The 14,520-nt window shown below is 44.2% G+C and overlaps 1 protein-coding gene across 1 annotated transcript; it reads left to right on the forward strand.

Moving 5' to 3' along the window:
• Positions 1 to 576: 576 nt before the first annotated feature.
• On the forward strand, positions 577 to 1,671 carry LOC123405163 (agamous-like MADS-box protein AGL14). Its single transcript, XM_045098960.1, has one exon. It carries the CDS (start codon positions 577 to 579, stop codon positions 1,669 to 1,671), a length of 1,095 nt encoding a protein of 364 aa, XP_044954895.1.
• The last annotated feature ends 12,849 nt before the right edge of the window (positions 1,672 to 14,520 follow it).

The following is a 14,520-nucleotide window of genomic DNA, read 5'->3' on the forward strand; positions in this document are numbered from 1 at the left end:
AAGGCCTTCAGGATTTAATTTAGACCGGGATTTGAAAGTTGAGAGTGCTGATTTTAGGAATTTAAATTTGGAGGATCGATTTCGCTAGGCTCTACGAGTTTAAGGTTCATTTTGGACTTCTTCATTTTTAAGGGGTGGGGGGAGGTGTGGGGTGGGTGGTCGTGTGGATCGTATCGTGTTCTTGATCACCGGAAAACCGAGCGCATGCGAGACGCGTGCAACGTACTCGGTGTCGCCGGCGAGGCGACCGTTGGGCAGAAAAATTCGATTACTCGTGGCATACATGGAAACTCCGCCGCGACAACCTGATCACCCAACCCAGCATTTCTCTACTGATTGATTGACAGTCAAAAAGACTCACGATTTCTGCGTCGGTCAATCAATCACAATGTCGTCTGGGATCCTTCCTTTCCGGTGAAAATCTTTCCTTTCTTTCCTTGACCTTCTGCCTCCTCTATATACGTAGGGGTGTCCCTCTGCATTGCACGTGCCACGTAAACCGAGAGCTCTGCCTCTCTCCATACACGCGAACGCGCCCTCGCCATCGATCGATCGCGCCGCCGTGCGTCGTGGAGAATGGTCAGGGCGGCGCAGAGGAGCGGCGGGGAGGAAGGGAGGACGAAGAAGCTGACGCAGGGGCGCAAGAAGATCCCGATGGAGCGCATCGAGGACGCCAACCGGCTGCAAGTCTGCTTCTCCAAGCGCCGGAAGGGCCTAGTCAAGAAGGCCTTCGAGCTCTCTGTGCTCTGCGGCGCGCAGGTGGCGCTCATCGTCTTCTCCCCCGCCGGCAAGCCCTACACCTACGGCCACACCTCCGTCGACGCGGTCCTCGATCGCTTCCTCCTCTCGTCCTCCGGCGCCGCGGAGGTGGAGGCGGAGGCGGCGAGCCAGCAGACGGAACTGAGCGAGCTCCTCCGCCAGGAGGAGGAGCTGATCAAGGCCAGGGACGCCGAGGCGCGCAGGGGCAAGGAGCTTCAGGCGGAGGTGCGCGCCGCCGGCGTCTGGATCGACGGCGACATGCGGCGCTGGGAGCTGCCTGAGCTGGAGGCCACGCTCGCCGCGCTCGAGAGGGTCCAGGCGGAGGCCGCGAACCGCGCGCACGAGATCTTCGCCCAGGACGCCATGATGCAGCAGTGCACGGCCGGCCCCGCCGGCCTGCTCGGCTACCTCGGCCCCGGCTCTTCGTACACGGCGGACCCGTCCGTCGGCGGTCATGAGGAGATGGCCATGGACAAGCTGACGGGCGGCTGCTACAGCAATAACATGTTCGACTACCATGGCTCCAGCACCTTCCCCGCCAAGGGCACCCGCAGCCAAGAGGTAGTCATGGACGCGACGACGATGAGGCTGACGGGCAGCGACGCCAGCAGCCTCTTCCACTACCTCGGCGGCTCCGGCCCGTTCACTGGTGACGGCAATGGGGGTGGCGGCAATGAGCTCTCCGTAAACACGACGATGCCGTTGATGGGCGGTAACGTCAGCTATGCGCTTGCACCAATGATGACGCCACCGCCGCCACCTCTTTCACTACCTTTCAACCATGGCTACGGCTACAATAACCTTGGCGCGGGCTATGGCTACAACCAAACCGATCATGGTGTTGGCCATGGCCGTGGCACCTTCTACGAAATGGAAGGTGTTTATGGCACAACGTGCAACTTCTTTGCATAGATTACTGGGTGGCTTTACTTTACATTCAATGATTTTAATCAAGTTTGTATTGAAATGTTAATTAAGATTAATACTATTTCACTTGATAATGAATAATACTCCAGTTTAATTGAGCCTTAGGTCCATAGCATGACAACTACTCCATAATAATAATGGGACATTATCAATATGTTCAAATGGTTCTTGAAGTGCTCGTTATCAATAATTTATCAATAATAACTAGGGAGTATATATATAGGTTTCTAAAAGAAGTTGGATGCTAACCGGATGGAAAGGAAAGAATAAAGCCACCCGTCAAAACGGAATCACATTGATTTTCAAATGACAAATTTGGCTTAAAAAATTATGTCAGTAACAAAAACTTGATGATCGATACTTGTAAAACAATATTTATTCTCAACTGGCATTTGTTCAAACAAGAAGAGGACAAGACTTAGGGCCTCTTTGATTTGCAGTATTTTAAAAACGCAGAAACAAGAAATATAGAGGGTTGGAATGGCAATGTCCATTTAAATCCTATAAAATTAGCACAGAGTGTTTGATGTCACGGAAAACACAAAAGAATTGTAAAAGGAGGTTGGAGTGGGTGTTAAATTTTTTATGAAATGTAGTATAAAAGATTCCATATGGAAATTCCTATGGGTTTCAATCCAATGAAACAAAAGACCAATGTAGGAAAAAATTCTAAGGATTTTAATTCTCTAAAAAATCTATGAAATTCCTTTGGATCAAAGGCGACATGGAATGGGTGAATTGAATTGAAGGAAAACGAGGAGGCGGGCAGGTGAGAAAGAAGAAGCAGGCTATGCACTTCCTCCCCTTAAGAATACGTGACAATTGATACGACAACTAGATGCTAACCGAGTGGTAGGGGAAAAAACTAAGAACACTCACCAAAACGAGACCACCATTTAGCCCGATTCCGGGTCACCTCACATGCGACTCGGAGGAAACCCTAACTCGCCGTGCCGCCACCCCTCTCTCTGGATCCACACGTCGCGCTGTGGGAGGAGGAAACTACCGGGCGAAGCCCGCGCGGCGGACAGCGACAGTGGGAGTTCTATATCGCGCGTGCGGCGTTGTTCTTGGTGGGGTGGGCTCTCGGTGGGGGAGGCTCAGCCTCCGGCGCTGCGGCCGTCGCGACGCTCCCCGATAGTCTCCCTTCCATCCCGGACCCCCTGCCGTCAACCCCTGCGCACCTCTTGAGTGGCTGTTTTCGACGTCCACCTGGTCCAGCGGCATCGGCGATTCCCCCTCGCTCGGCGTGTCGGGGAGGGATGACACTCCCCCCTCCTGCTTCCTTGTGGTTTGTGAGGCGTGGTTTGCCGCCTGACCAGTCATAGCGTCGGTGTGCTGGTGCTGGGGGCGCCAGATCTGGTTCACGCCCCCAATTTGGCCCGCTAGCTTCTGTTGGCGGCGAATAAGGTCGCTCCGGTGCAGTGGTGGCGCCGCCATCGCGTTGGAGGTGTTTGGGCTAACGGATTTGCAGGTCGACGGCGTTGTTGTCCGATTGCATGGGTGTGCGGAGTATGGATTGCTTCGGGCGAATGTGTGATGACGCACGTCCGTGGATGTCGCTTTCCCTGTTGGGGGTGAAAGCACAATTGCTCCCTAAGGTTTTTTCGGTAATTAATAACAACATGTGTGTCATTGAACTAATGATTCTATCCAATTATATTTCAGAAAAGTTCAAAGATGCATTGGCTAAAGGTTTGTGAGGAGAATCCCCTTGATGAAAGGAAAAGAATAGGATTGGCCAAGCTTCAAGCTACAAAGTCTATATTTTATATTTGTGAGAAATCACTTTTGAGTCCATAAGAAAGTCAATACTATTAAAAGGGGTGAGTAATCTATGATGAATTGGTTGCTCAAGTGCTTAGAGATAGCCACGAAAAATATTGAGCCATTCTCCCGCAAAATTCTTTGTCCAAAGCCTAAACATCAAAACCGGTGCCACCAACATTTCCACTCGGCCCTACCAATTTTTCCACAGACGGAACCTATGCCAAACCCTAGAATCTCGGTACCACCAACTTTCACTTCGGTGCCACCAAAAATCAGTGACCAACTTTTTGGTGTGTCGATTTCAAGAATCAAAATTTCAGAGTTTTGAAATCGGTCTCACCGAGATTTGGAAATTGCCCGAGGTCACCATATCGGTACCATCGAGATTCCTGTATCGGTCCCACTGAGAATTTGAAAGTTCCCACATTTAGTGCAAGTCGGTACCACCGAGATTCATGTGGGTGTCACCGAGCTGGGCAATAATGTTGTAACGGTTGGATTTTTGGAGATGCCTATATATACCCCTCTACAACCTCTCATTCGCAAAGGAAGCACTCAGAACACACAAACCCTTGCTATATCCATTTTTCTAAGAGAGATCCACCTACTCATGTGTTGAGATCAAAGTATTCCAATCCATCCACTAGAAACTTGATCACTAGCCTCCCTAAGTTGCTTTCCACCCAATTAATCTCTTCTACCCATGCCAAATCTATGAGAGAGTGATTAAGTGTTGAGGAGACTATCTTTTGAAGCACAAGAGCAAGGAGTTCATCGTTCTACCGCATCAATTACCTTTTGGAGGGTGGTGCCTCCTAGATTGGTTAGGTGGCACTTGGGAGCCTACTACTTCATGTTGTGGAGTTGAACCAAGAAGTTTGTAAGGGCAATGAGATCGCCTACTTCGTGAAGATCTACCCCGAGTGAGGCTAGTTATGTGTGGACGTAAGCCATGGTTGAATAGACAAGACCACTTCTTTGTGGACCCCTTGTGGGTGGAGCCCTCCGTGGACTCTCACAGTCGTTACCCTTCGTGGGTTGAAGTCTCCACTAACGTGGACGTATGATAGCACAACCTATCGAAACCATGCCAAAAATCGTCGTGTCAACCTTTGTGTTTGATCTTCCTATCCCTTCCCTCTACTTACATTTGCATACCTTTACTTTCCACTGCAATACTCTTAGATATGCATGTGTAGGGTGTGCTTGACTTGCTACAACTGCTAAAACTGGCCCACATACTTCGGATCCTACAAGTGATATCAGAGCTTTGGTCTCCATTGCATTGTTTTCACAACCTAGGAGAGTATGGCTTCTAGTGAGAGAAGTTACCACCATAGAGGTCCATATTTTGATGGTACAAACTTTGCTAGTTGGAAGCATAAGATGAAAATGCATATTCTTGGTCTTAACCCCGTCGTTTGGGTTGTTGTTCCTGTTGGATTGCAAGGTGATTTCTTCGGTGATGGCAAGGAACCGGATTGTGAAGCGACAATGGATGAATTGAAGATGTTGCAGTACAACTCTCAAGCATGCGGCATTCTATTCAATTGCCCGTGCCCCAAAGAATTCAACAAAATCAGCCGCCTTGAGAATGCCAAGGAAATTTTGGATACTTTGATTGGTATGCATGAAGGTACGTCATGGAATCTAAGTTGGATGAGCTACAAAGTCAGCTTGATAAGTTCAAAATGAAGGATGGTGAAGGAGTCGTTGAGATGTACTCTAGGCTAGGGATACGTCTCCAGTATCTATAATTTTTGATGGTTCCATGCTATTATCTTGTCAAACTTTGGATGTTTTGTATGCCTTTTATATCTTTTTTGGGACTAACTTATTAACTCAGCGCCAAGTGCCAGTTCCTGTTTTTTTCGTGTTTTTGACCCTTTTCAGAGGAGAATATTAAACGGAGTCCAAACGGAATAAAACCTCCGAAATTTTTTTTTCCCGGAACAGAAGATACGCAGGGAGCGTGAGAACCAAGGCAGAGGCCACCAGGGGAGGCCACAAGCCCCCTAGGCGCGGCCAGGGGGGCTTGCGTCTAGCAGGCTTGTGCGCCCCCTGTGGCTCTTCTTCCCTACTTCTTCCGCCTACAAATCCCCGAAAAATCCAAAACCACGGGAGAGATCCACGAAAATACTTTTTCGCCACTGCAAGCTTCTGTCTCTGCAAGATCCCATCTGGGGCACGTTCTGGTGCCCTGCCGGAGGGGGGATTCGGATACGGAGGGCTTCTTCATCAACACCATTGCCTCTCCGATGATGCGTGAGTAGTTCACCATAGACCTTCGGGTCCATAGCTAGTAGTTAGACGGCTTCTTCTCTCTCTTGGATCTTCAATAGAAAGTTCTCCATGATCTTCATGGAGATCTATCCGAGGTAATCTTCTTTTGCGGTGTGTTTGTCGAGATCCGATGAATTGTGGATTTATGATCATATTATCTATGAATCTTATTTGAGTTTCTTCTAATCTCTTACATGCATGATTTCATATCCTTGTAATTCTCTTCGAGTTGTGGGTTTTGTTGGGCCAACTTGATCTATGATTCTTGCAATGGGAGAAGTGCTTGGTTTTGGGTTCATACCGTGCGGTGACCTCACCCAGTGACAGAAGGGGTAGCGAGGCACACATCGTGTTGTTGCCATCAAGGGTAGAAAGATGGGTTTATATCTATTGCATGAATTTATCCCTCTACATCATGTCATCTTGCTTAAGGTGTTACTCTGTTCATCATGAACTCAGTACACTAGATGCATGCTAGATAGCGGTCAATGTGTGGAGTAATAGTAGTAGATGCAGAAAGTATCGGTCTACTTGTCTCGGACGTGATGCCTATATGTATGATCATTGCCTTAGATATCGTCATGACTTTGCGCGATTCTATCAATTGCTCGGCAGTAATTCGTCCACCCACCGTCATATTTGCTATTTTGAGAGAAGCCTCTAGTGAACACTATGGCCCCCGGTTCTACTTCACATCATAATTCCCGCCTTACACTTTTACTTTGTTGCACTTTCCGCCTTCAGATCTCACCTGGCAATCAATCGTGAAGGGATTGACAACACCTTTGTAGCGTTGGGTGCAAGTTTGCTGTTTTTGCGCAGGTACATCGGTGCTTCATCTTGATACTCCTACTGGATTGATACCTTGGTTCTCAAACTGAGGGAAATATTTATTGCTATTGTGCTGCATCACCCTTTCCTCTTCAAGGGAAAAATCCAACGCAAGCTCAAGAGGTAGCAAGAATAATTTCTAGCGTCGTTGCCGGGGAGCATCAAGTGAAGCTTATCCAAGTAAGTGTCGCAAACTCATCTCTTGAATTTACTATTTTTGCCTCTCGTTTTCCTCTCCCCCACTTCTGAAAAACAAAAAATTACAAAAATATTTGCCTTTTTCGTTCGCCCTTTTCTTTCGCTTGCTTTCTATTTGCTTGTGTGCTTGGATGCTTGCTGAAGTCACCATGACTGAAAACACCAAACTTTGTGACTTCTCGAATACTAATAATAATGATTTTATTAGTACTTCGATTCCTCCCGCCACTACTGCGGAATCATATGAAATCAATGCTGCTTTGCTGAATCTTGTTATGAAAGAGCAATTCTCCGGCCTTCCTAGTGAAGATGTCGCATCCCATCTTAATACCTTCATTGAGTTATGCGATATGCAAAAGAAGAAAGATGTGGATGATGATGTGATTAAATTGAAGTTATTTCCGTTCTCATTGCGAGATCGAGCAAAAACTTGGTTTTCAACTTTGCCCAAAAATAGTATTGATTCTAGGAACAAGTCCAAAGATGCTTATATATCCAAGTATTTTCCGCCGGCTAAGATTATCTTTGTCCGTAATGATATCATGAATTTTAAGCAACTTTATCATGAACGTGTTGCACAATCTTGGGAGAGAATGAAATTGATGATTAGAAATTGTCCCGCTCATGGCTTGAGTCTTTGGATGATTATACAAATCTTCTATGCTGGTTTGAATTTTGCTTCTAGAAATATCTTGGACTCCGCCTCCGGTGGAACTTTCATGGAAATCACATTAAGAGAAGCCACAAAACTCCTAGACAATATCATGACAAACTATTATAAGTGGCACACTGAAAGGTCACCTACTAGTAAAAAGGTACACGCTATAGAAGAAATTAACTCGTTGAGTGCTAAGATGGATGAGTTAATGAAATTGTTTGCAAGTAAAGGTGTTGCTTTAGATCCAAATGATATGCACTTGTCTTCCTTGATTGAGAGTAGCAATGAAAGCTTGGATGTTAATTTTGTTGGTAGGAATAATTTTGGCAACAACAATGCTTTTAGAGGAACCTATATTCCTAGGCCTTTTCCTAGTAATCCCTCTAATAACTTTGGCAACTCCTACAACAATGCTCATGGAAATTACAGTAAATTACCCTCTAATCTAGAGAGTAATATCAAAGAGTTTATCAACTCGCAAAATATTTTCAATGCATCCATATAAGAAAAACTACTCAAAATTGATGATTTGGCTAGGAGCGTTGATAGAATGTCTATTGATATTGATGCTTTGAAAGTTAGATGTGCTCCTCCCAAGATCAATATGGATGAATCTTTGAAAGCTATGTGTGTTTCCATGAATGAGAGTAAAGAAAGAACCGCCCAAATTCGTGCTAGACATGAATGGCTTAAAAAGGCGTGTTCTCGTGATGAGAATCACGAAGATCTTAAAGTGCTTGGTGCGACTCCCATTGAATCCTTGTTTTCTAGTGCCAAACCTAATGATGATGGGGCTAGATATGAATCCACCTTGGTTGAAAAATGCCCCAATGATTCGGAGTCTATCTATCTTGATGCTAAAAGCATTGAAAGTGGAGTAGAGGATATCAAAACTTTGAGTAGTAATGAAACTACTACTTTGGATTTCAAGAAATTCAATTATCATAGTTGCTCTTTGATTGAATGTATTTCCTTGATGCAATCCATGCTAAAATCTCCACACGCTTATAGCCAAAACAAGGCCTTTACCGATCATATCGTCGAAGCTATGATGAAATCTCTTGAAGCGAAACTTGAATTCAAAGTTTCTATTCCTAGAAAACTTCATGATGAGTGGGAACCTACTATGAAAATCAAGATCAAAAACTTTGAATCCAACGCTTTGTGTGATTTGGGTGCTAGTGTTTTCGCGATTCCAAAGTCTTTATGTGATGTTCTAGGCTTTAATGAGATTGATGAGTGCTCTCTTAATTTGCATCTTGCAGATTCTATTGTTAAGAAACCCATGGGAAGGATCAATGATGTTCTTATTATTGCAAATATGAACTATGTACCCGTGGATTTCATTGTGCTTGATATTGATTACAATCCTACATGTCCTATCATTCTTGGTAGACCTTTCCTAAGGACTATTGGTGCTGTCATCGATATGAAGGAAGGGAATATTAGATTTCAATTTCCATTAAAGAAGGGCATGGAACATTTTCCTAGAAAGAAAATAAGATTGCCTTATGAATCCATGATGAGGGCTACTTATGGTTTGAGTATCAAAGACGACGATACGTGATTCTATCACCTTATGCCTAGCTAAGGGCGTTAAACAATAGCGCTTGTTGGGAGGAAACCCAATGAATTTATCTTTGCTTTTTTGCTTTCTGTTTTGTTGCGTCCACACCATCATAATTCTGTTATGATTGTATCTTTTGTGTTTGAGCCAAGTAAAACGTTTATGACTAGTTTGGTGATGGTTGTTTGATCCTGCTGGTAAAAGACAGAAACTTTTCGCTCACGAAATGATTTTTCATTTTTATCCAGAAAGAGATTTTGAGTTGATTATTTTTGCTTCTGGTTGATATGCCAATTGCCCAAACTGTAGTAATTTTCCAGAATTGTTGAGATACCAGAAGTATACGAAGTATACAGATTGCTATAGGTTGGTCTGTTTTTAATAGATTCTGTTTTTCTTGTGTTGATTGCTTATTTTGATGAAACTATGGATAGTATCGGGGGTATTAGCCATGGAAAAGTGAGAATACAGTAATCTAACACCAATATAAATAGAAATCAAATTTTCTACAGTACCTAAAGAGGTGGTAGTTTGTTTTCTTGTGCTAATGATATCACGAGTTTCTGTTTAAGTTTTGTGTTGTGAAGTTTTCAAGTTTTGGGTGATGTTCTCATGGACAAAGGGATAAAGAGTGGAAATAGCTCAAGCTTGGGGATGCCCAAGGCATCCCAAGACAAATTCAAGGACACCAAAAAGCCTAAGCTTGGGGATGCCCCGGGAAGGCATCCCCTCTTTCGTCTTCAATCCATCGGTAACATTACTTGGAGCTATATTTTTATTCACCACATGATATGTGTTTTGCTTGGAGCGTCTTGTATCGTAGGAGTATTTTTTTTGTTGTGTCACAATCATCCTTGCAGCACACCTTTTTAGAGATACATGCACTCATCGTGAATTTGCTAGAATACTCTATGAGCTTCACTTATATCTTTTGAGTTAGGCAATTTAGCTCACATGTGCTTCTCTTATATCTTTTGAGCTAGATAACTTTGCTCTAAGTGCTTCACTTAGATCTTTTAGCGCACGGCGGTGTCATATTTTGGAGAAATAAGAACTCTCGATCTTCACTTATATCTTTTAGAGAGTGCTCTCTCTGAGTAACTTGGTAGTTGGCTTGTGCTATGAAAGTAGTCCCAAAGATGATAGGCACCCAAAGAGGATACAATAAAACTTCCATCTTCAAGTGCATTGATTAGAAATAGAAGTTTGATTCCTCTCAAATAGTTTTGAGACATGGATTTGGTAATATTAAGAGTTATGTTAGTAGGTTGTTGTGAATCTAGAAATACTTGTGTTGAAGTTAGTGATTCCCGTAACATGCACGTATGGTGAACCGTTATGTTAGGAAGTCGGAGCATAATTGATTTATTGATTGTCATCCTTTGTGTTGCGGTCGGGATCGCGCGTTGGTTAACACCTACCAACCCTTCCCCTAGGAGTATGCGTTTAGCACTTTGTTTCAATTACTAATAAAAACTTTCGCAATAAGTATGTGAGTTCTTCATGACTAATGTGAGTCCATGGTATAGATGCACTTTCACCTTCCACCATTGCTAGCCTCTTTAGTGCCGCGCAACTTTCGCGAGTGCACAAACCCACCATATACCTTCCTCAAAAGAGCCACCATACCTACCTACTATGGCATTTTCATAGCCATTCCGAGATATATTGCCATGCAACTCCCACCGTTCCGTCTCATGACTTGTGCCGTCACTTACATATTGCCATTGCATGATCGTAAGATAGCTAGCGAGATGTTTCAACGTCATACGCCAAGCTAGATCGTTGCACATCCCGGTACACTGCCGGAGGCATTTCCTATAGGGTCATCATCATTCTAAGCATTGAGCTGTGAGTAAATTAAAGTGTGATGATCATCATTATTAGAGCATTGTCCCATGTGAGGAAATAAAAAAGAGAAAAGAGGCCAAAAGTTGCCCACAAAAAAAGAGATATGGAAAGAGGCCAAAGAGCCCAAACAAAAAAAAGAGAAAGAGAGAAGGGACAATGCTACTATCTTTTCCACAATTATGCTTCATAATAGCACCATGTTCTTCATGATTGAGAGTCTCTTGTTTTGTCACCACCATATGCTAGTGGGAATCTTCATTATATAACTTGGCTTGTATATTCCAATGATGGGCTTCCTCAAAATTGCCCTAGGTCTTCGTGAGCAAGCAAGGTTGATGCACACCCACTAGTTCTCCTTTTGAGCTTTCACATACTTATAGCTCTAAGTGCATCCATTGCATGGTAATGCCTACTCTTTCACATTGATATCTATTGATGGGCATCTCCATAGCCCTTTGATACGCTGAGTCGATGTGACCATCTCCTCCTTTTTGTCTCACAACCTCCACCACACTCTATTCCACCTATAGTGTTATATACATGGCTCACGCTCATGTATTGCATGAGAGTTGAAAAAGGTTTGAGAAAGTAAGAGTGCGAAAACAATTACTTGGCCAATACCGGGGTTGTGCATGATTTAAATTAGTTGTGTGGGGATGATGGAGCATGGACAATCTATATGATTTTGTAGGGATAACTTTCTTTGGCCTTGTTATTTCGAAAGTTCATGATTACCTTGCTAGTTTGCTTGAAATATTATTGTTTTCATGTCAATAGCAAACTATTGTTTTGAATCTTACGGATCTGAACATTCATGTCACATGAAAGAAGTTACAAAGGACAAATATGCTAGGTAGCATTCTGACGTCAGATGTGCTTCCCTGGCAATGGCACCAGAAAAGTGTTGATCCTGCAATCTCTAGTGTTAGCTAGACGAATGCTTATGACAACAAACCTTCCCCTGCAAAGGCACCAGAAGAATGCTGAAAGCACTCCCCAGTAATGAGACTAGAAGAATGTTGTTGATGGCCCACCAGCGCGTGGGTTCGCAGCAGTTTTCGAGGGTAGAGTATTCGACCCAAATTTGTAGGTAAGCCAGCAGGAGGTGAGAGTATACTCTCAAGTATTAGCAGCTGAATTTGTCGGATTCAACCACACCTGAAAGATTAGTATCTGCAAGCACAGTAGTAACAGCAAAGTAGTATGATAACAACGGTGTCAGAAACGATCTGTTGACGGCAGACTATTCCTAACGATTGTAGCAGGTAGGTGAACCAACAGTGTAGCAGGTAGTAGCAGTGTAACGAGCAATAGCAGTGGCAAGGAACAACAGTAGTGACAGCAGTAGCAAGTAGCAACAGTAGCAAGCGACAGTAGTAGCAACGGTAGCACCAGAGCAAGACAAGTAACAGCAGTAGCAACAGTAGTAGCAGCAGGAGAGCAAAACAAGTAACAACAGTAGCAACAGTAGGACAAACTCGTAGGCAATGGGTCGGTGATTGGTTTGGATGATATTCATCATGCAACAGCTATAACACGGAGATCTATGTGGCTAGCTCCCGTTCATCAACGTGATGTAGGCATGCATTCCGTGTGTCGTCATACGTGCTTAGGAAAAAGAACTTGCATGACATCTATTGTCCATCCATCCCGTGGCAGCGGGGTCCAAAAGGAAACTACGGGATATTAAGGTTCTCCTTTTAATAAAGAACCGGACCAACGCATTAGCACTTGGTGAACACATGAACTCCTCAAACTATGGTCATCACCGGGAGTGGTTCCGGTTATTGTCACTCCGGGGTTGCCGGATCGTAACACATAGTAGGTAACTACAACTTGCAAGATCGGATCTAAAACACACATATATTGGTGACAACATACTAATTTCAGATCTGAAATCATGGTACTCGGGCCCTAGTGACAAGCATTAAGCATGGCAAAGTAGTAGCAACTTCAAATCTCAGAACATAGTAGATACTAGGGATCAATCCCCATCAAAACTAACTCGATTACATGATATATCTCACCCTACTCATCACCGCCCAGCGAGCCTACGAATAGATTACTCATGAACGACGAAGAGCTTCATGGAATTGGAGAGGGAAGAAGGTTGATGATGACGACGGCGACGATTTCCCCTCTCCGGAGCCCAAGACGGACTCCAGATCTTCCCTCCAGATGAAGAACAGGAGGTGGCAGCGCCTCCGTATCGAAAACGCGACGAAAACTTCTCCTTTTATTTTTTCTGGGACGAAAGGCAACTTATAGAGCTGGAGTTGGGGGCGGCAGGTGCCTGTGGGCCCCACAAGCCTGCCCACCCCCACCAGGGGGGATGGTGGCGGAGCAGGGGTTTGTGGCCCACTGGCCCACCCCCTGAGGTGGAACTTGGCACAGATATTTTTTATATTTTCCAAAACTGCTCCCCGTAAATTTTCAGGACGTTTGGAGAACTTTGATTTCTGCACAAAAATAACACCAAGGCAATTCTGCTGAAAACAGCGTCAGTCCAGGTTAGTTCCATTCAAATCATGCAAATTATAGTCCAGAACAAGGGCAAAAGAGTTTGGAAAAGTAGATACGTTGGAGACGTATCAACTCCCCAAGATTAAAACCTTGCTTGTCCTCAAGCAACTCAGTTGACAAACTTAGAGAGAAAGAAAAACCTTGGCAAACTCGGTTTGATCTTGTTGTTGCAACTATGTCTAACTCATAACCAGAATTTCAGCAAGATCACAAGTTAACCACATAAGCAAATGACACAAAGGTCTCACGGTAAACTAATATCATTGGCATAATCAGCTAACGAGCAAATAATAATGAGTTTCAAATACCAACACTTCAATCAAAACAAGCATGAAGCAATATGAATAGGTGGTATCTCGCTAGCTCTTTCTGAGACTGCAAAACATAAATGAGAGCACTTTCAAAGATCAAGGGCTCACTAAACATTCTAATTCATAGCAACGAAGATCCAGTCATAGTCATACTCAATATCAATCAAAAGCAAAGCATAAAAATGATAGAGGTGCTCTCTAATTGGTGCTTATATAAGAGGAGGATGACTCGACAGGAAAATAAATAGACAGGCCCTTCGCAGAGGGAAGCATTGATTTGCAGAGGTGCCAGAGGTCAAGCTTTGAAAACAGAGGTAATAATTTTGGGTGGCATGCTTTCATTGTCAACGCAATGACCAAGAGTTCTCAATATATTCCATGCTACTCATGCTATAGGCGGTTCCCAAACAGAAAAGTAAAGTTTTAACTCCCCCACCACCAATCAATCACACTCCACGGCTAGCCGAATCCTCGGGTACCGTCCATACTAACATCAATCCGGGGGGAGTCTTGTTTTACAGTTATGTTTTCGATTTAAGCATGGAACTGGGCATCCCAAATACCAGCCCCTTTCTCGTGAAGGACTGTGAATAAACACATGTCGAGGATAACACTCATAGCATGGAAGATACCAATAGCCCTCTGTCACCACATGAGTGGTTCGGGCAAGCAAAACAGATTTATTTCTTGAAGGTTTAGAGAATGGCACATGCAAATTTACTTGGAACGGCAGGTAGATACCGCAAATAGGTAGGTATGGTGGACTCTCATGGAAAAACTTTTGGGTTCATGGAAGTGGATGCACAAGCAGTATTCCCGCTTAGTACAAGTGAAGGCTAGCA

This window comes from Hordeum vulgare, chromosome 6H, assembly GCF_904849725.1.
Source record: "Hordeum vulgare subsp. vulgare chromosome 6H, MorexV3_pseudomolecules_assembly, whole genome shotgun sequence".
NCBI lineage: Eukaryota > Viridiplantae > Streptophyta > Magnoliopsida > Poales > Poaceae > Hordeum > Hordeum vulgare.

What these genes read in the sequence shown, in the direction of transcription:
- LOC123405163 (XM_045098960.1), top strand. Translation starts at nt 577, where the DNA reads ATGGTCAGGGCGGCGCAGAGGAGCGGCGGGGAGGAAGGGAGGACGAAG.